Source organism: Aristolochia californica, unplaced genomic scaffold (genome assembly GCF_029961685.1).
Source record: "Aristolochia californica isolate CCGP_79_NKW_82.1479 unplaced genomic scaffold, dmAriCali1.0.hap1 SCAF_10, whole genome shotgun sequence".
Taxonomy (NCBI): Eukaryota; Viridiplantae; Streptophyta; class Magnoliopsida; order Piperales; family Aristolochiaceae; genus Aristolochia; species Aristolochia californica.
Genome location: NW_027181771.1, coordinates 21,879,381 through 21,902,409, shown reverse-complemented (window position 1 = coordinate 21,902,409; position 23,029 = coordinate 21,879,381). Strand labels below are relative to the sequence as shown.

Below are 23,029 nucleotides of genomic sequence, written 5' to 3'. Positions count from 1 at the left end.
ACGAGGTCAGATTCTCTCTCTGACGAGGTCCAAGACTGAGCTCCTTCAAAAGGCTCAAACTATTACATCAATAGGTAGTTCTAAGCATTCCAAATCGTCTTCAACGTTGCCATTCAATCTGGAATCTAGAGGTGATCGCCGGTTGACTCGATCCATGGCGAGAGAACACAACAACTTGGTATCAAAGCGGACCACTATCAGCAATTCATCTTCTCCCACTGATTTCCAAAATCTCATTGATAAAGTTCAGCTAGAAGGCCAAACTCGCATAGACGCCCTCTAGAATGAAATGGTGGAACTCAAAGATACAATCATCTAGATAAATCTTCGGATTGGGGAATGGTTTGCAAGAGAGGGTGCTCTGCCTGGAAGCTCTAATGGAACCACTGAACAACCACCTCTTCATCCACCCCCTCCGCATATGCCCAAGCGTCCACCCCACCCAACCGCAGAGGGTGGCCATGGCCCCAGCCCCACCACTGTTCCCAGGTATACGAAGTTAAATTTTCGCACATATGATGGCTCCTCTGATCCTCTGGTAGTTACATAGATTTGATCATTTTTTTTGGAACAACGAGCACAAGCAGAGGACAGGGTACCTTTAGCCGCCTTCCACATGCTCGACGAAGCGCAGCTATGGTACCATCAGTTTGATTCGGAGCATCATATCCACGATTGGGAGATTTTCAAGGATTATTGCATGTTACAATTTGGTCCCCCCGCCCGTAGCAATCCCTTGGGCGATTTGGTCAATTGAAAACATACCGGTTCCATCGAGGTGTATCAAAAAAAATTTTAGGGAATGGCTAGCCCCTACTAGTAGGTATGTGCGTCCTACTCAATATGTGCATTTATTCACTGTTGGATTAGTTGAGGCCCTTCATCTTGAAGTGGAATTACACGACCCACCGTACCTAGCACATGCCATGAATCTTGCCCTCACTTTAGATGCTAAACAATGGGTCTTAAAAGATTCCTTGGGGTGTAGGCCTCTATGGACAGGCCAGGTGGCCCCTGCTGCCCCACCCACCTTTGCATCACCACAACGTCAAGGCACTAATACGGCCTCCATATCGGAGGAGGCCAAGGCACCCCCACCACAATACATTCTTCGCCTGTCTAGATCGAAGATGGAACAATGGAGGGCCAATGGCCTCTATTATAATTGTCATGAGAAATACACACAGGGTCATATATTCAAATGCCTATTATGGTTAGAGGTGGATGATTCAAATGAGCCTACACCATTGGAAGAGGTTGTCCAGCCTGAGCCGGAAGAACCTGAAATTTCCCTCCATGCTATGACCGGGGTGAATAGCACCAACACAATGCAGGTCCAAGCTACCTTCCACCACCTACAGTTGCCGGCCTTAGTGGACTCGGGCAGTATCCACAACTTTATTAGCCAACCAGCAGCACACCAACTCGGCATACCGATTCAAAAGAACACTGGAATGTCGATCTCGATAGTGAATGGGGAAAAAAATTTCAGTGCTGAAGGTTGCACCAGTGTACCTTTTGCAATTGAAGGCCACACATTTGTGACAGACTTTTTAGTCATTCCACTCGCTGGATTTGACTCGGTGTTGGGGATTAAATGGTTGTAGCAACTAGGACCTATTTTGTGGGATTACAAATCCCTCACCATGAGTTTTACACAAGACCAGCACCACCTCACCCTTCATGGGACTCATGCTCAGTTACCGTGCACTCTACAGCAACTCCAAGTGATGGGCTCTGATCGCGGTACGTTAAATTCATTCTTGATAGAATTTGCTGATTTATTTCAGGAGCCCATTGCACTTCCACCCATTCGTACTTGTGATCATCGGATACGGTTAAAGTTAAGCACTGAGACAGTAGTGGTGAGGCCATACCGTTACCCCCCACTTGCAGAAAGATGAGATAGAGCGCCAATGTCAGTATATGTTACAACAAGGCATTATTCAGCCCAGCCACTCCCCATTTTCTTCGCCTATATTGTTGGTGAAAAAACATGACCACTCTTGGAGCTTTTGTGTGGATTACAGAGAGCTCAATGCTCATACGGTCAAGGATAGATTTCCCATACCAATGGTGGACAAATTATTGGATGAATTGCATGGGGCAGAATTATTTACCAAGCTGAATTTGAAATCAGGCTACCATCAGATTCAGGTCCACCCTGTCGATGTTGAGAAAACTGAATTTCGTACGCATCATGGTCATTTTGAGTTCTTGGTTATGCCATTTGGGCTCGCCAATGCCCCTTCCACTTTTTAGGCACTTATGAACAAGGTATTTCGTCCACTCTTACAAAAATATGTCCTGGTATTCTTTGATGATATTCTGATTTATAGCAAGAATTGGGAAGACCATCTCCAGCACTTCCAGCAGATATTCACCCTCCTGCGTTCCCATCATCTCTTCCTCAACCAATCCAAATGCGCTATGGGGACTTTAGAGGTCGCTTATTTGGATCTTGTTATCTCATCCTCAGGGGTTAAAGTGGACACTAGCAAAATACAAGCAATGATTGACTGGCCTACTCCTCATTTAGTCATGGCCTTACGGGGATTTTTAGGCCTGGCCGGGTATTACCGGAAGTTCATTGGCAATTATGGCCAGATTGTAGCACCGCTTACCAACTTACTCAAGCATAATGCATTCCATTGGTCCAAGATTGTGGCTTCATCTTTTCTGCAATTGAAATGATCTTTAGCCTCTGCCCCGGTTCTCCAACTTCCCAACTTTGATGAACCATTTGTTATTGAATTTGATGCTTTCGGAGGAGGCATTGGCGCTGTCTTACAGCAACAGGGCCACATCATCGCCTATTTCAGCCGCCACCTCGTCCCGCACCACCACAAATTAGCTGCGTATGCAAGGGAACTCATCAACTTAGGAAAAGCCATTCAGAATTGGAGGCCCTATCTTTGGGGTCGACCTTTCGTGATATGGATAGACCACTACAGTTTAAAATATTTGTTGGAGCAACGAATCACTACTTCACCATAGCAACATTGGCCGAGTAAACTAATGGGTTTTGATTTTCAGGTGGAGTACAAACCAGGACACCTTAACCTCAGGGCCAATGCCTTGTCTCACCGGGACATGTTGGAACCACAACTGCACGCCATTAGTTAACCCCGATCACTTTTGCCCGATTCCATTAGAGAGGACATTCAGCAACACCCTGAGCTTCGAGAATTGTATAAAAAAATTGAGCAACACACTATGGATAGTTATTGGGAAATTCAGGGCCGCCTCATATTGTATAAGCATCGCATTTATCTTCATCACACTTCTGCCCTCCTCAACAACATTATCTCTTCCTTTCATGACAACACTCATGAAGGCTAGCAGAAGACCTATTTCCGTATTAGTCGTGACTTCTATTGGAGGGGCATGAAAAGGATGATAGCTGAATATGTAGCTGTGTGCCAGGTTTGCCAACGGAACAAAGCCGAATCCTTAAACCCAACCGGCCTGTTGCAACCTCTTCAGCTACCTTCACAGGTATGGGCAGATATCTCCATGGACTTTATAGATGGCCTTCCCAAATCTTCGGGAAAATATGTTATTTTGGTAGTGGTGGATCGGTTCTCCAAATATGGGCACTTAAGGCCCATGGCGCATCCTTATACGGTGACCCATGTCACTCAGGGTTTCATGGACCAGATTGTTCGCCTTCATGGCTTACTAGAGTCCATCACCAATGACCGAGATGCAATCTTTACTAGTAACTTCTGGACCGACTTATTCAAATTACATGGCACCAAATTGGCCTTTTCCTCAGCCTACCACCCTCAGACTGGTGGGCAAACAGAAGTGGTCAACCATACTCTGGAGATGTATTTGCGATGTTTTGAAGGGGACACTCCCCACAGTTGGGTATGCTGGCTGGCCTGGGCTGAGTATTTTTATAACACATCTTACCACACAACACTGGGTACCACACCTTTCAAGGTGGTTTATAGGCGAGACCCCCCTCGTTTCTTATCTTATGAACCTAGGTCATCTCGGGTAGCGGCGCTCGACCAAGCTTTGGGGGAACGGATACCATGCTCACAAAGATCTAGGCTCATTTGCATAGAGCTCAAGACACTATGAAGCTAACCTATGACAAGGGCCATCGTGCTTTTTCCTTTTTGCCGGTAGATTATGTATGGCTTAAACTTCAACCCTATCGCCAGCTTTCCCTTGCAACATCCAAACGGCACAAACTTTTACCCAAATTTTATGGTCCCTTCCTAGTGCTGAACTGTATTGGTAGTGTGGCTTTTCACCTGCAACTTCCACTAGACGCCAAGCTCCATGACGTCCTCCATGTCTCTCTATTGAAGCCCTTTAGAGGCGACTCTTCGCTGCTGCACACACCTTTGCCACTAGTACAACACGGATGGGTTCTTCCTACTCCAGAGAAGGTATTGCATGCTCGCCGTGTATAGGGCTCTTGGGAGCTTTTAGTCCAATGGACTGATGCAGATCAGGTTGAAGCTTCCTAGGAACCACTCGAGGCCTTCCAAACCCTCTTTTGAGTTTGAGGACAAGCTCTTTCTCTAGAAGGGGGGTGATATTATGGACTCCATAGCATCAAGAGTAATTAGTAGACGCAGAGGGTAGAATATGTAATTTCCAGCTTCATTCCATTATTAGGTTTTATGTAATTTCCTTGAAACTTATGGCCTCTTGTTTGGCTTGTGTTGGCGTCATTCCATAATCTTTTTACAGGGACGTCGGGTTATGAATGAATTAAGCATTGATCAATTAGAGTAAACGACGTCCAAAGCTGAGCACCTTCGAAAGGCTCAAACTATTACAGCAATAGGTCGTTCTAAGCATTCCAAATCGTCTTCAACTTTGCCATTCAATCTGAAATCTAGAGGTGATCGCCGGGTGACTCGATCCATGGCATGAGAACACAATAGACATTCATAGAGAGCATGATTGTCCAACCAATTTCAAGTAGATATATGTTTTTCTTTTAGACACACCATTCTGCTATCCAGTGCAAACACAAGAGAGCTAGTGGATAATTCCCCTTTTATGATAGAGGGATTGGAGCTGAGAGGAGAAATATTCCTTTGCATTATCAGACCTAAATGTCTGAACCTTTGTGTGAAACTGACTCTCCACCATAGTACAAAAGATATCAATATAGTGAATACTTCAATTCTATTTTTTTATCAAGTTTAACCATGTAATTCTTGTTTGGTTATCAACAAAAATCATGAAATACTTAGTTTGAGAAATATTTGGGACATTAATTGGTCCCCACACATTGGAATGAATTAAAGCAAATGGACTAGAAACAACATTGTTTTGCCTGGGCTGAAAAGTAGTCCTGTGATGTTTTCCAAGCTCACAAAAGACACATGACAATGTAGAAACAGAACTAAGGGAATTAATAAATAGCTTCAAATTTGGTAAAGAAGGATGGCTGAGCCTATTGTGCCATTTGGTTGCTTTTGTATTTTTAGTAGCTACAACTATCAAGCTTGGAGGATCCATAAAATAACGACCTCCTCTGTCATGGCCACCACCAATCACTTCCTTCGTCTTGATGTCCTGAAAACTCAAAGAGATGGAAAAAGGTAAGAAAACAATCAAGTAATTTCGTTAATTGACTAACAAACATATGACTAAGTGAAAATTGAGGAATGAATAAAACATCAATAAGTGAGAGAGATGGAGACAAAGTTGATATATCAATGCCTTGAATTTTGGGTTGGTAACCATTTGCAATGGATACAAACCGGTTCATAATACATGGTGACACGTATGACAACATATGTATGTGACCAATGAGGTGTTCAAAGGCACCAAATCAATAATCCAAGATAAAGAGTTACCACTAGAATTTGAGTCCAAGGAGAACGCACCTGTAGTGGCAATAATGGCTATAGTAGTATTATTAGAGGCTGCCATTATATTCTTGAACTTTTGAAATAAAACAAAGTCTTCTTTTTGCAATGGCTTCCCTTTAGAAGGTTCACTAGACACTTCATTGGCAGCTGATGTGGTAGAGGTCTGATTTGCCTTAAAATAATCAGGTTTTCCATGTAAAATCCAACATCTTTCAATTAGGTGATTATTCATGTAAAAGAAATACAGTTTCTTTGCCAACCAATGGTAGAGGAATTAGGGTTAGTTTTACTACCACCTCCTCCTCTACCTTCACCATATGACCTTCCACCTCTTCCTTTTCCTCTACCATAATTGTTACTGCCTCTTCCTTGGGAGAACAATGCTGAATTCTCAACTTGATCAGTTGCAGGAGTAGATACCTTAACTGGTGTCCTAAGCATTGTTGTGCACACATCATTAAAGGAGGATCTGGCTGGGGAGCTGAGTACCTAATTTTTTGTAACATCCACGTAAGATTTTAAAATAGCAAGGCATATGGCACATACAAAATCTTCCATTTGTTTAGCTTGAGTTGCAATGTTAGTTGAATATGTTGAGCAACTATCCATTCTTGAAGTAGACCTCAGAACTTGGCAAAATATTCATGAAGATTTCCTTCATGCTTTTTCCTACACATCTCCTAAAATATGTCAAAACTTTTTGAAGTCCTTCAAGTGTAGCATATAATTGAAAACTTGTTGATAGATGCCATATTCTGACATGAAAACTAAGTTAATTATAATAGAATAACCTTTATAATTGTGTTATAGGTGGTTATTTATTGGTTTTCAAATGAAACAAGCATTTATTGAATTTGGCATTAATCACTGTCGATATTGCACATTTTTCTCTCCTGAATTATATTTCATTGTTTTTAAGGTTTATTTCTTCCTGAAATGCTTTTTATAGATTTAATAATGGAATTTCAGGAGAATTTTGGTGGAGAAGAAGATATTTACCAAAATGCCCTTAGTGAAATGGAGGTGATTTTTAGGTCAAATCGTTTTAAAATAAATATGATGGTATTAAAGGAGAGAAGGAGAGCGACGAAAGAGGAGACGGAGGAGACCCGAGGGGGGAAGCGTGAAGAGAAAACAGAGGACTTTGACCGGAAACAGGGGAGGACCCGAGAGTTCCCCACCGTCGTTCGCCGGGCCAATACCTTTCGCCGCGCCACCGTCATCCACCGCTGTCCAGCAACCGAGAACAAACCCGAGGAGAGCTCGAGAGAGTCTCCGTCGAGGTAAGTTCGACAATCGTCGCTCGCCAGGCGGAGAAGTGATCCAAGAGGGCTTCTCCGGTGCCACTTCCGCTTTTCGACCATCCTCCGGCGTCGGTTACGTATTTTTGACCATTCCCGGAGCAACTCCGACTCCGACCGAGACTCGAGAGAGCCGGTTAGAGAACTTCATCTCTGTTTCGTTCTTCGCCGGATGTTACCTCCGTCCGTCGGCTTCCAACCTTCGTCGCCGGCGTCATCTTCACTTCCGGCCACTCACTCTTGTTACCCAAACCCATTAATTTCGGGAAATTTCAGCACCCGTGAGAACGAGTTGCTGCCCGAGCAAGAGGAAGAAGAAGGGGAGTAATTCATCATTTTTGAATTTTATTTTTTATATAGTTTGAACTTAGGTTTTGAATGTTTATTGAATCTGATTTGAAAATTAATGTTTATTGAATATTTGTTTTTCGGATATTTGATTAAATTAGCTAATTAGGGTAGGATTATAATGGAGGTTTGATTTTGGTATTTTAATCCGATTTTTGTCTTTCACTCTATGCGCCCGAGAGGGGCTAGACGCAAGGATTGAAAAATCGGATTCGTGATTACGTGGCGCTCGAGAGAGGCATGAATCACAGTAAAATCCAGAGTTGATAATTTTAGCATCATCACAATAGGAAATTGATTCTCTGCATTCTATTGTAAACCACTCTTTGTCATTAACTCTAGGCGCTCGAGAGGGGCTAGACGCAAGGATTGAGAATCCGGATTCATGGTTACGTGGCGCTCGAGAGAGGCATGAATCACGGTAAAATCCAGAGTTGACGTTTCCTGTTGTGCAAGTAGTTAATTAGATTATTGCTTGATAATTTAGGATATAATTAGTGTTTAGTTCAGATTAATTCATCATATTTGGTTAGGCTAGTTGACTAACGAATACACAGAATTCAATCCTCCTTATGGATATGACCCTCGCTTACTGCTAGATTACATGAACGATTCGTACGCTTGCGAGGTATTAAAGCCGATGTAACTAAATTCTACATCAAGTTTTTGGCGTCATTGCCAGGGAGGCACGTATTAAGTGTATTTCTTTGTTCTCCATGGTCTTAGGTTAGATTTTTTTTTTAATTTTTTTAATTTTTTTTTGTGCTTTCATAATTTTAGCTTGGTTATTTTGTATGGAATTATTTTTATTTCTTCTAGTTAGTTCATATTTTTAGTAGTGAGTTTGTTAGCTTAATTTGATAGTTCGTTTTGTTCTTTTTGTGTTTTTATGCACGGGCGCCGTTCCCTAGGTGGACCATTAGCTCCCTTTGTTGAAGAGGTTGAACAGATTTGTAGGAAAACACCCGAAGTCAAGGTATGAGCTACCATGGCCAATCAGGGTGAACCATTACAGTTACCTACAGCAGGGATGCTAAGATCCAAGTGGTCCGGTCCATTTGAAGTCACACAAATGTTTCCTCATGGCGCTATTGAGATCCGCAATCATGGAGACGGGTCGGTCTTCAAAGTTAACGGTCAGAGGCTCAAACCGTATCTTGAGAATGTCCCCACACCGGAGGAGGTGATGGTGATTTTCTTGGAGGAACCTGTCATTTCATCTTGAATGCGTCAGAGTCTTGCTTACGACTATAAACTTAGCACATTGTGGACAATCCCCATGTTTCTATCCCTTTGTACATTACAGTTTTATTTTTATTTTATTATTTTATTTTTTGTTTATTCATTCTTATTTGCCGGCCGAGAGCATAAATGATTCCGGTAGTTGATGACCAGACTTTTGGTCCCTAGTTTGAGAGGTCTATACTCAAACAACCGTTCTGGGATTGACCAGTTCAATCTTGAAGTATTGAATGAAAACCTTATGGTGAGTAACTTAAGGACTTGTGTTCAGCGCGTGATTCCTGCTGCCTTCAGTGACCAGTCACATGGAGATTTCTTCAAAGTGTGATGTGGGATAGTGGTTTCATCTACGGATGATTACCTACGGGTACGGTTGATACGAGTAAATCTTCTTCGAGGGAGACTATGTATCATTCCTGGGGGTCTTTATTGACTCTTCGGTATTATTGTTGATGACCAAACACATATGGTCCCACCTATGGATTTAGGAGCCCTGAAGGAGCTTAACCCTTTCTTTTTGTAGTCGTTCTAGTGTTTTAACTTTTCCCCATTGAGGACAATGTCAGGTTTAGGTTTGGGGGGGGGGGGGGGGGGGAGGGAACAACTCTTTTATATCTTAACAATGATTTTCTTTTGATTTTTTTTTTTCGTGGTTTTCAAATTACTCCACTTAGTATGTGGTTAACGTTAGTAAAGTTAAAATAAGTTGCTCAAATGTGTTTCAAAACTTTTCGTAAAACTGTGTAGAATATGCCTATTAGAAATATGATATCATTTGTTGTGATTCATGAGAATTCAATGGGATAGCTTACTATTGCATTAGACTTGGAACTTAGTTACAAAAGAGAACATGTAAATCTAGTGTTGATCTATGTTAGTCTGAATAGTCTTGTATGCCTGTTTGAACTCAATCTTTTTTATACCTCAGTGAAATTCCTTGTTGTAACGTATGAATGAAAATGGAAATGCTCTTGCTTGCAAAAGACATATAACTTCAGAAACAGCCTGGGCAAACCCAGGGACATGCACCGGAACAGTCGGTTACTTAAAAATAAGTGCATGTGTAGTGAAGATGAATACAAAATGGTGGTAATACCAAAAGTATTCAATGAAACAAAAATTACGCTAGTAATAGCAAAAGTGCGCTGGTAATAGCGTAAAATGGTTTTAAATCTGGAAGCAATGAGTTTCTTAACTTTGATGATGAATTGTAATTTGAAAGAAGTTGCAAGTCAAGATTGAAATTGGTATATTTCTTTTTTGAGATTGTCAGACAACAGGCTTACTCTACTATTTTCTCTTAATTGTGATGTGACCAAGATTTTATTGTTATTTGTTGCTTCTTTGTTTTGTTGAAGTAATTGCTTATGGGTCACATTGGTTCAGGTGGAGTAACAATGAGTGTATTTGGATTGATAATAGGCTATATTTTGCACAGGTTTTCAAATTCTGCAAGATCTCATATGATTTTCAGATAATTTACGATACTAAGTGTTAGTCATATGCTAATGAGGAGTAAATTTTCTTCAGTTTTTTTCTTTTTATATTATTAATTTAGATAAATTTTGTGGGTAAATTCCATGCAAACCCTCACGAGACATAACTTGTCCACTACTGCAGAGTAGGGGTTTAATGGCTTGTTGCATGCGCTAAATGCAATCGTGCTCCCTACGAAAGTGGCATTTTGTTTTCCTAGGCTTAATTTTGGTTCGATTGTTGTTTTGCTAGGGACTAGCAAAGATTTAGGTTTGGGGGTGTGATAGATGCTATATTCTGACATGAGAACTAAGTTAATTATAATAGAATAACCTTTATAATTGTGTTATAGGTGGTTATTTATCGGTTTTCAAATGAAATGAGCATTTATTGAATTTGGCATTAATCACTGTCGATATTGCATATTTTTCTCTCCTGAATTTTATTTTATTTTTTTTAAGGTTTATGTCTTCCTGAAATGCTTTTTATAGATTTAATTATGGAATTTCAGGAGAATTTTGGTGGAGAAGAAGATATTTACCAAAATGCCCTTAGTGAAATGGAGGTGATTTTTAGGTCAAATCGTTTTAAAATAAATATGATGGTATTAAAGGAGAGAAGGAGAGCGTCGAAAGAGGAGACGGGGGAGACCCGAGGGGGGGAAGCATGAAGAGAAAACAGAAAGGGAGACCAAAACAGAGGACTTTGACCGGAAACAAGGGAGGACCCGAGAGGAGTTCCCCACCATCGTTCGCCAGGCCAATACCTTTCGTCGCGCCACCGTCGTCCACCGCCGTCCAGCAACCGAGAACAAACCCGAGGAGAGCTCGAGAGAGTCTCCGTCGAGGTGAGTTCGACAGTCGTCGCTCGCCAGGCGAAGAAGTGATCCGAGAGGGCTTCTCCGGTGCCACTTCCGCTTTCCGACCATCCTCCGGCGTCGGTTACGTATTTTTGACCATTGCTGGAGCGACTCCGACTCCGACCAAGACTCGAGAGAGCCGATTAGAGAACTTCATCTCTGTTTCGTTCTTCGCCGGACGTTACCTCTGTCCGTCAGCTTCCAACCTTCATCGCCGACGTCTTCACTTCCTGCCACTCACTCTTGTTACCCGAAGCCATTAATTTCGGGAAATTGCAGCACCCGTGAGAACGAGTTGCTGCCCGAGCGAGAGGAAGAAGAAGGGGACTAATTCATCATTTTTTAATTTTATTTTTTTATAGTTTGAACTTAGGTTTTGAATGTTTATTGAATCTGATTTGAAAATTAATGTTTATTGAATATTTGTTTTCCGGATATTTGATTAAATTAGCTAATTAGGGTAGGATTATAATGGAGGTTGGATTTTGGTATTTTAATCCGATTTCTGTCTTTCACTCTATGCGCCCAAGAGGGGCTAGACGCAAGGATTGAGAAATCGGATTCGTGATTACGTGGCGCTCAAGAGAGGCATGAATCACTGTAAAATCCAAAGTTGATAATTTTAGCATCATCACAATAGGAAATTGATTCTCTACATTCTATTGTAATCCGCTCTTTGTCATTAACTCTTGGCGCCCGAGAGGGGCTAGACGCAAGGATTGAGAATCCGGATTCGTGGTTACGTGGCGCTCGAGAGGCACGAATCACGATAAAATCCAGAGTTGACGTTTCCTATTGTGCAAGTAGTTAATTAGATTATTGCTTGATAATTTAGGATATAATTAGTGTTTATTTCAGATTAATTCATCATATTTGGTTAGGCTAGTTGACTGAAGAATACACAGAATTCAATCCTCCCTGTGGATATGACCCTCGCTTACTGCTAGATTACATGAACGATTCATACGCTTGCGAGGTATTAAAGCCGATGTAACTAAATTCTACATCACATGTATCCGAGATGTCCTTGGCTGTATTCAAATGAATAAAATTGTTGGCAATCACTTCTTTCACGCTATTAAATCAACCAACTTATAATCAATGTAGTTTTCTTCAACCACTTGATAGGAAGCATCATTGGCATGGGTAGGTGGCTGGTCCAAGTGTTCAGCAAGGTCCCTTGTCATTAGAAACTGTTTAAAATATTGAGACCAAGATACATAGTTGCTCAAACCCTTGAGAGGAATAGTAGTAATTCTCAAGGGATCATGTGTGTTGAAAACAACGTAACTTGAGAACGATGATGAATTACTTGAAATTTCAACCATTAAAAACAAAATCACAAGGACATCCCTTTAAATATGACATGCAAACACACTTGGACTAACCCTTAGGATAAATGAGCAGCAGTTCTCAATCAACCAAACAATTAGATCATTTGTAGATTGAATTCATGAATACAAAACCATACGTGTGCAAGGCTTATCAATCTAAGGGCACAAGTATGACTTAAATTTAAAAACTTTGTACTATTAAACCAGCAATCTAAACAGCCTTAAAACATTGATAAGTAGGCTGAATATTTCAGTTTTTTCTTGTGCTGATTTTGAAGGTAATTTCAAACATACCATGAATAAGGAAACTTTCTAAAAAATCAAACGGCAATTTAGGGTTTTATGAAACTAGAGAGCAACAAGTGGAGATTTAATCCATAATTTTATAGAATTTTTTGTATTTATCAAAGTGAATTTGTGGCATACTAAACCAATTAAAACAAGGCAGCAATAAGGACTTTAATAAAATCTGAATTCAGCCATGGTTTTGGCCAAATTACACTCAATTTTGCATAGATTGAAATTCTAAGAATGAATTGGGATTGATTTTAACATGATGATGAATTTGTTTAGGCAATGAACAAGGGATTTAACACACATATTTAATGTAGGGCTTTGCTGAAACTTGAAAAAAAACAACACCTTTACCTCTTCTAATGGCTGGAATTTGATCTCCTTTGCATGCTTCAACACTTTAGAGTGCTTTAAGAACCTAGAATTCCTTATCTAATACCATATTAAATTCTAGGGTTAAGGAGGAGAAGATAGGAGAGAGAGAGAGAGAGAGAGAGAGAGAGAGAGAGAGAGAGAGAGAGAGAGAAGAGGGCGAGGAGAAGAGAGGGGATGTGTGTGGCATTACCCTCTTTAACATACTGGAAGAAAAATTGTCTCATGTACCTATCGTGGAAAGAGAGGACATGCCAACAATGAATGTGATGGTGACTTAAAACAAAGTAGCCAAGAGATTTGGCCTAAGGATGTAGGATAGAAAGAATATCCAGGCAAACTTTAGTGGATACAACGAAAAGGGTACCACAATAACAAGAGTGCAGGTGTTATGAACCCAAAAGTGGGCCGAGTCAGGCAGATTCACCACGATTGAGTCAATTACTCTTACTGAGTCAGTTATGTAGTTATTTAATTTATTTTCGAATTAAATGCCACGGAGGGGCAAAATTTTAATTTTCTCTTGAACCTTGTGGATATAAACCCTATTTAAGAGACTACATGGAATGAAATGGATAAGTCTAATTTCACCAAAAACATAAAATCAGCGTTCTCCTCAACGAACCCTAGGATCGGTGTTCTCTGAAAATGAACCCAAATGATCGGTGTTCTCCTCAATGAACCCAGGTTTCAAGCTCCCCTTCGAGCTTGAATTGCTTTTCCTCCTTGTTCTTCCCGACAAATCGCAATGTAAGATCTGGGGCCATAATAATTGGTTTCAGAGTGGAAACAATGAGCGATTTGGGGAGCATTGATGAGAGTGGAAGGTCGTCGTAGAGGAACATCGCGTAGAAAAAATTTTGGCAATACGTGATGAGTTCACAACAGGGCGTAAAGAAATGTTTTTTGGCGATATGTGATGGTATACGACAAATTTTAATTGAAATGTCTGAGAAAGGGGCCAAATTAGACACATCTGGATAAGGGTTCAGAGGGGAAAATCGTCGTTCCGGAAGCCAACAGTGCTGCCTCGGTCTCGGAAAATAATTTTGTCCCTTCCAAAGAGGGTCGACCTAACTCCACCGAGCGTGGACGTCTAGCGCAGACCTGTCTCAAAAATTTCCAAGACCCCTCATTCACCATCGGGAACACCCATCCAGTAGAGGGTCGACCTAAACCCTTCAAGCGTGGAAATCCCGAGCCGAAACACAGCGTCGTTCGACCTCAAATCTCTTCGGAACAGCCCGATTTGGGTTTGCTGGTTTTCGTTCGGTCAGATGCCTCCTTCATCAACACTGTTAAGGTTGTTTGCCATTGGGAAAAGCTTCCTAAGAGCATGAATTTTTGTGACGACGATGGGGGGAGGAAAGTTGGCATCGCCTCCACTTCTCACTCAACAGAGACATACCTCAACTCAACGACATCAATGCCAGGTGAGTCTTCGAATTCATTTGTCCTGCGTGTAAAAATTGAGGAAAGGCACCCTCTATTTTTGGATACCGGTCAACAACAGCAAATTTTTTGTTGTGCGGACGACAAATTTTATTTCTGGCAGTTTCTTCATCTCTTTTCAATACTGCCCGACTAATTCTCTCTAATTTCCTCAAAGTCTCCAAATCCTCATTGTTTATGTCATGAGTATGGGGGTAGTGGCAGAGGTGATTATGGTGCCCCGCCTGGCAGTGATGGTGGTGATAATGTTGGAAAGGGTGGTGGTAGCTATCTTGGGGGGTACCTCTAGATATGGAGTGTGTCATTCAGGATCTTTTTGTTGATTTACGTCCTCACATAAATCACTACTCCTCCATTGAGGAAGTTCGTGCAGCTCTGGTTGCGAGTGAGGAGCATGAGCAGAATGTTGCAACTGAGAAGGCTACCCTTGAGAAGCAAACAACAGACATTAAACCCAAGCCTCCGAAGGGCGTGATACTCTATGGAGAGCCTGGTACTGGCAAAACGTTACTTGCAAAGACCGTGGCCAATTCAACATCTGCCACTGTCTTGCGTGTTGTTGGTATTGAGTTGATTCAGACTCATCTAGGTGATGCCCCAAAATGGGGTAGGGAGCCTTTCAAGGTGGCTGATGAGTTTCCTCCGGCTATTGTAGTTATTGATGAAATAAATGCAGGAGGCACAAAGAGGTACGATGCCCATTTAGAATATGAAGTTAGGCAACTAAGGGAAGCAGCTGAGGTGGAGGGCAACGGTATAATTGATTATATTGATTTCATAACAGTAATGATGCTTCTAAATATAGTGGAAAAAGAACACCACTTGTATACGGCTTTTGAAAATTATGACAAGGACAACAGTGCATCCAAAGATGGACCTGCTGGGTTTGCAACACAAGGGTTCTGTAGAGATCCACTCAGAGTTGGGTTTGCTGTAACCTACAAGATAGATGTGGAAATGCTCAGCCGGATTCAGACAAGTGTGTGGTACTGGGTGGACATCGTGCCAATTGATATGGAAAGTGGCACTAAAATTTTGAACTCAAAAAAATGGGGAAAACTTCTACTTACTGCAGCAATGCCATTTAACTTTCTAAAAAAGGCTGGCCTTACTGTCGGGAGTCCAAATGCAGCAGCAATAGTTGCTGCAAAGCAACGAGATGAGACACTGGAAGAACGAGGGTGGACTAACCAAATGCTTGATGTTGGGTTCGAAGAGGAGGTGGAAGTTCATTTTAAAAAACTCCATCTGACCGACAGAGCATGATTTTAGTAGCAACTATACCTGAGCATATCTTAGAGATGAGAATTGGTTCTAACTTTGTTAATCTTGCTAGAATAGACGGTGACTATGATATTAAGTTAGGTCTTGTTGATGTCTTTTCTGAGCTTGACTCAGTTGCATTGAGTAAATTTTCTTTAAACACGTTATTAGTTTCTCTTTGCTCTAATGGAAATGTGCCAAATGAGGAGGGGGCAGAAATATCCACTTCTCATTACGACAAAGCAACTAAGATGTTGAATCCTTTTGATCACCCAATTCTGAGCTGTGTAGATTTGCAAGTTCATGTCATGAGAACACTACACAAACTTAGTAAGGTTGAACACTCAAGAAAGTGGACATTAACTGCAAATTCTACAAAACAAGAATCTCTTGGCCTGATATATGCTGTCTTTGTTGGAACATGTCTAATTGCCATGCATGCAAAGTGTGGAATATTAACTGAGGCAACTCAATTATTTAGTGAGGTCACAAGACGGAGTCCTGTTCCTTGCCATACTATCATATCCTATAACAGAATTAATGAGAATGGTGATCAAAAGCCAGACAAGTTAGATGTTTCTGCTGCTGTCTCAAAAATAGGAATTGCACCAATTGAGCGGCTGAAGCTCTTGATCCAGAATCAGGCTGAAATAATCAAATCTGGCAGGCTCTCTCAAACCTACATGGGAAGTGGGGGAATCCTACAGAGTCATGCACTGCAACAACCGCCTCATGGAAGAATGATGGGCCTACATGCGAAGAATCAGGAAATGCTTAGCACAATGGTAACAGGGCTTGCTCTGGATGTCTATGAACCTATTATTGATAATGCCAGTGGCATTGTCAAGATGGCAGGAATGCGTCCAAAAATTAGGGAAAGAACAGATGCTCGTGATGCAGTTGGACAATGTTCTCTGTCACTGTTGGACTAAGTGTTGGAGCTATGCTACCCTACTGGTTCTCTGCCATGACCATGCGCAGTGTGGGCAGTGTAGCCTTAACAATGGTGGAAGAAGTTAGAAGGCAGTTTAACATAATCCCAGTACTGATGGAGGGAGGAGAAAATTCTAGCTATGCCACTTGTGTCAAGATGTCTCCACATGCTTCACTGAATGAGATGATTACCCCTGGGGCACTTTCTGGGTTTGATGAGCACTTGCAAATTTTAGAGTTGTTTGCTCTTCAGGGTTTTACTGCTGCCTACAAAACCGTGATGAACATCTCACACCCACCTTCATAAATTTACTGTCGTGGGTTTACTCACAGCTTGCTCAAATTTTAGTGCATTACATCAAGTGAAAGTATTGCAGGCTACCTACCCGCATTCCAGCTGTTTTTTAGAAGCAGAGGATCTCACTAAAATGTTTGCACGGCTGTTGATGGCTTGCTTGATTGAAGATGCTTATGAGGCTTATGTTGCTGGTCTCTAGTATGGGATAAACAATACCGATAGTGGAAACCAATTTCACCAAAAAAATAAATCAATAAAATTTCAGGTGGAACTTACGGCTAACGGGGAGAACCTACATTGGCACGCTTCCACCGATTGTGTTGTCAAGTGGGCTGACCCATTTAAAGTGAGTACAAGTTGGGATGATGAGGATCAGTTTCGATAAGCATACCGTACCCTCGAGCTTGCGGACAACTCGTTCTCCAGGAGGGATGTAATGTTTTGAACCCAATAGTGGGCTGAGTTAGACAGAGACACCACGACTGAGTCAATTACTCTGACTGAGTTAGTTATGTAGTCATTTAGTTTATTTTCAAGTTAAATGCCATGAAGGGGCAAAATTATAATTTTATCTTGAACCTTGTGGACATGAACTCTATTTTAAGGGACGACATGGAATGAAATGGATAAGTCTAATTTCACCAAAAACATAGGATCGGCGTTCTCCTCAGTGAACCCTAGGATCCGCGTTCTCCGAAAACGAACCCAAGGGATTGGTGTTCTCCTCAATGAACCCAGGGTTTCAAGCTCTCCTTCAAGCTTGAATTGCTTCTCCTCCTTGTTCTTCTCGATGAATCGCATTGTGAGATCTGGGGCCATAACAGCAGGTCAATATGAAATAAATATGCCTCAAAAGATATTGGAAAGAAGGAGCTTGGTTCATAGATAACGGCTATTCAAGGCATATGACAGGAAAGAAGAGCCTATTCACACATCTAGAGCTAAAAAATGGAAAAGTAATAAAGTTTGGAAGTGGGGAATTTCATATCAAGGGTTCAGGGATAATTGGTATGCTTCCCCACCCTACTATACATGATGTGCTTTATATAGAAAGTCTTAACTACAATTTCTTAAGTATAATTCAATTGTGTGATAAGGATTAAAAGTGTTTTGGTTGAATCAATGCAAAAGGTTTTACAACATAAAACCTATCCTTGTTGCAAATGGAAAAGGAATCATTTATATGGTAAAAGTAAATGATCTTGTCAAACAAAAGATTACATGTTTTGTAGCTAAAAATGATAGGACATCACTATGGCACCAAAGTCTAAGACATGTGGGGATGAAGTTTTTGAAAAATATTTCCAAAAAGGATGTTGTTTAAGGTCTTCCAAAGCCAAAGTTTAAAAAATCAAGATAAACATTTGAGAAACTCATTTTAGCCCAAGAAAATAATTTCCACCACCAAGCCTCTACAAATCCTTCAAATGGAATTGTATGGGAACATTAGAGTAGCATGTTTTGTAACATAGAGTTTACTTAATACCATTTTTAGGAGAACCCCCTTATGAACTCTTGAATGGTAGAGCTTCCAATTTTGGGTACTTTAGGGTGTTTGGTCAAGCTATAGATCAAATCAAATGAAGGAATCTTCATTGGCTACTAAACAAAGAGTAAGTCTAGGGGGAATTTAATAGGGGAAATAAAACCATAGATGAGTCTATCCATGTAAATTTAGATGAAACTGATCCTAGAAAACAATGCACCATTAAATACAGATGATGGAGAGGATAAGCATGAAGTTTAAAATAAACTTCAAGAAATAAATCTAGACAAAGGTGAAGAGGTAGAGAAAGATTCACATGATCAACCCATATCAAATCCAAGAATAAAAGCTATCCAAGACCTTCCTAAAGCCTGAAAAGTGCATTAAGATTGATTTGTGGGTCATAGAATCCCCAAATGAAGATTTTGGAAAACATTCATTCTATCAGCACATGACCGATTGAACTACTCACGTAAAGAGGGAAACAAGCTGCCCATGAAAAAAAAGCACATTGTCAAGTGGTGTAGTAGAACAATATTTCAAAGCAAGAGTGATCAAGCACAATAAGCAAGCAATCCTCAAAATGAAGGAGAAAGAAAATAAAAAAGGAAAAAAAGACAAACAGTGAAAAAGTAAGTCATCCGACTGGGTCAAAATTTAATTAATGACCAATGCTAAACAACCCACAAAAGGAAAATGAAGGAAGATGAAGTTTGGTCATTTGAGTAAAATTGAATGTAAAAGAAGGAAGTAAAGAAGGCCGACCTTGCAATTATAAACCACCTAAAGGATTGGAGAGAGAAAAGGACAAGTTAGATGTTCTAGCCCAGGATGACATACAAGTAAGGAGAACAAAGTCAAGAAATAGTGAAGAAAGTCGACAAATGGATGGAGTCTATTGGATGAGTTGAGATCAAAAGTCTCTATTAGAAGTTGTTCATTCATATGTGTGGATGACCAATTAAAATGAAGTTGAATGGAAAGAGGAGTCTAATGAAGATCAATCAATTGAGTAAGAGTTGGTTGAACAACATGTTCCAAAAAAAGCTCCAAAATGAGATTGAAGGCTTCGACCAAAACAGGGTCTTCAAAATCTGTAAGTGACATATCCATATAATCAAAAACTCAAGATACAGATTTTCAAGTATTTTAATTTTTTTAAAAGATTACTCAAGACTTTTAAAAGGACAAAACGTCCTTTCAAACTCAAGAGTTCAATTTTTGAATATTGAAGACTTGATTCTTGAAAGAGATTGAGCTTTGAAATTTATCCATCTCCACTCCTAGAAGAAAAATGAAGATTCCAAAAGCCTCTCATACTTTGAAAATGAAATTTGGAGGTTGATTTGTGATTTGAAAAGCCAACGAAGAAAGACTTAAAGTACTTTTAAAGTTAAACCTTGTTACTTTGAAATCTCATTGATTTTTCTAGTCGAAGAATTGCATTTAATTGATAGATTGGGAGAGTTTTTAAAAATCCAAATTAAATTTCTTTTAATTCTATATAACTTGATAGAACTTGGCATAGCAAATCTAAACTAGAGATTTAGATACTTGACTATTCGGCAAGGCAAGACCATTCCCATCTCAAGAGAATTGAGGAAAGCTACTGAAGCTGAGGGAAGAGGTTGGCAAGCCTGGTTTGTGGCAATTGTAAGCCATAAGTCCTTATGAAGGCAAGCACTGCTCAAATCCCTTTGTTAGAAGGAGGGACCAAGCCTACCAAGCTCACATGTGTGTGGAGAAGGCCCACACGTCCTTGAGGTGTGGCATGAGGTGTCATCCCATAAAGGATGCTAGATTCTATCCATTGATCTTTTAATTTTACCTTTATCGATGTAATTATCTTCCCTTGATTAATCTAATTAGGGAGCTAATCCATTTAGGAGTTTCCATAAACATGTAATGAAAAAATTATAAATAGTTCTCTTGTTTGAAGGGATTTCAATCAAACGCTCCTCTTCTTTGTCTCAATCATTGCACCTTTTTTCTCTTTTGTCCTATCTACCCGATCTCTCTCTCTGTGCTCTTTTTTCTCTTCTCTTCTCTTTCCCCTCTCTTCTCCCTCTCTCATCTAACTCGAGGTTCCAAGCGTGGGGTCATAAATTCAATATAGTATCAGAGCATTGAATTTAGGATCCCCCGTCAAGAGGATGTTCTAAGGAGTTTATAATCAAAGCTACTCATGGAAGACTCTTTGTGAAGCAAGATTGAAGCTTGCTAAGATAAGTGTTTTATTCTTGTTATTATCAGCCATTAATGATTCCATGCTCTCAAGTTTTTACCTCTATAAGATGATTCAAAGATGACTCTCTTTATTGTATAAAAGTATTGAGTTTTATATATCTTAGATTGGAAGAAGCTTGTCAAAAGCTATTTTTCAATCGCTTTGAAAGTTTTGGCAAAAAATGGGTTTATGCTGAGTTTTTTTTTTTTTTTTTGGCATGGGAAGCTACTATTTGGTGGATGCAACTGAATTTGAACCTCTTATTTCAAATTCCAAATATAGAGCCTCTTATTTTGAATCCGGATATCCAATAAGGATTTGAAAAATTCAAAGTTTTTTATTTTATGCAATTTTTCAAATTCAAAACCCCATCAACTCCAAATAAAATTTGTATATATTTACACCCCTATTTTTTAAACATCCTAACTAAAAAATGTTCAAGCAAATCTGTTCATTTTATTGGGTTTGTTATGCATTTGACTAGGAATGCTCGCCTAACAACCAAAAGTTGTGTGATAGAAAATGGTAAATCTATCTTTCGTGCATTATTTTGACCATGTTAAATTGAGGTGACCTAAAATTTTAAACAAAGATTCAAAAATAGAATTTTAAGTATTTTCTCAAGATATTTTTGAAAAAGGTTTTCATCGAATTTTGGTAAAAAAATGAAAAAAAAGGTCCAATTCCTGCTCAACGATTTGTTTTAGGAACGTTGAATGCCTTCTATTTAAACAATTTTGTTGAATTTATGGAGAAGGAAAATACTTCATTGACTTCTTATAATTGGAGTACATGAACCTCTATTTATAATAGAGGAAGGTAGTAGAGTCCAATTACAATAAAACTACTTTTGTCTCAATTACACCCAAACTCTAACACTTAAAGATAAGTCCTAGCATAATTAAATAACTCAATATAGATAAAAGACAAACATAATTCAAACTAAAACTCTTCTTGGATGTAACCATAAGATAAAGATGCTTTTGTGAGTCCTTCTTGATCTTCCAACTTATGTGATAAGGATTCCAGCTCGTGGTATTCATGGTGGGTCATACTTCTTATGGTTTTGGGCCCATCTTGTGGGCCTTCCTTGGTCGTGTGGCCCATCTTATAATACTCTTAAATATGTGGGTCTTCCTTGGTCGTGTGGGATTGGGCCCTATCTTCCAACACTCCCCCTCAAGTTGGGGGTGAGAGAACATCAAGAACTCCTAGCTTGCTGCAAATGATGTATAAAAATTTTTTGTATAAAAAGGCAGTCATCCAATCTTCCAACACTCCCCCTCACGCTGGTGCTCTTTTCCTTGAGACCCAGCTGGCCAATTCAAGGGGGGTATAGATATAATAATAAGTTCCTCCATTATGGTGTCCCAACTGTTGACACTTGATATTTTTTACGGGTATTAAGTTCCTCCGTCATGGAATCCCAAACATTGACACTTGATATTTTTTACAGGGTAATAAGTTCCTCCGTCATGAAATCCCTACCATTGACACTTGATATTTTTTACGGGGTATTAAGTTCCTCCGTTATGGAATCCCAACCATTTACACTTTTGATATTTTTTACGGGGACAAATTAATAATGGTATGAGGCCACCTCTTCTTCAATAATAATGTCCCCAAAGAGACATAATAGCTGCAGTTGAATATAACACGACCATCTTCCAACACATATAACACGAACTAAATAATAAACTTTGAAAAAGAACCCATGAAATAATCTGATATAAAATTTTCTTCTTAGATGCACAAACTTCATTTGTGCTCCCCCTCTCTTGAATATTTTGGTCACATAAACTTTATCCACAACATCTGGAATAAAATAACTCTTTCTTATACTTCTTCTACTTCTCCCTCTCAAGCTGGGAGGTAATGGCAATGATCACAACTTGAACCAAACACCATAGATGCAACAATAAGCCCAAATAATAGAGATTAGTAATAAGCCCTCAAACTAGGGAAAAGTGAGTTATCTTCCTGATATAGCAACTCATAAAGTGACACAAAACAATCGGCTTAAATTCGGATTTTTCAATGTAACAGGATACTAGCATGACCTTTGATTCTTTCAGTGCTAATATATCTTTAAATATAGATCAGATTGACATGAAATTTTCTCCTTCTGAAATTAGACTTAAATAAATTTCATCCTAGTATGACTTAACTTCATAAAATATAATCAAAAGATAAATAATCTGATATATTTGGGTCTATGTCATCTAGAGTACTATTCCTCCTATTTTTATAGAATGACCATTGACTCTTCTAAGATCAATATCTCTTTATTTAAAA

General features: G+C 39.8%; 1 protein-coding gene across 1 annotated transcript; it reads left to right on the top strand.

Moving 5' to 3' along the window:
- The first annotated feature begins 2,430 nt into the window (after positions 1 to 2,430).
- Positions 2,431 to 16,027, top strand: LOC137942900 (uncharacterized). Its single transcript, XM_068788623.1, has 5 exons — positions 2,431 to 2,593; positions 2,702 to 2,931; positions 3,427 to 3,873; positions 14,046 to 14,508; positions 14,901 to 16,027. The coding sequence occupies exons 1-5, from the start codon at positions 2,431 to 2,433 to the stop codon at positions 15,791 to 15,793; spliced, it is 2,196 nt and encodes a 731-aa protein (XP_068644724.1). The 3' UTR covers positions 15,794 to 16,027.
- Positions 16,028 to 23,029: the final 7,002 nt, after the last annotated feature.

Bases quoted from the DNA above. Each gene is read 5' to 3' on its own strand.
- LOC137942900 (XM_068788623.1), top strand. From the start codon at position 2,431: ATGGGGACTTTAGAGGTCGCTTATTTGGATCTTGTTATCTCATCCTCA. The intron at 2,594-2,701 runs GCAATTATGGCC...AATGATCTTTAG, and splicing joins GTATTACCGGAAGTTCATTG to CCTCTGCCCCGGTTCTCCAA. The intron at 14,509-14,900 runs GTGAGTCTTCGA...AAGTTCGTGCAG, and splicing joins CTCAACGACATCAATGCCAG to CTCTGGTTGCGAGTGAGGAG.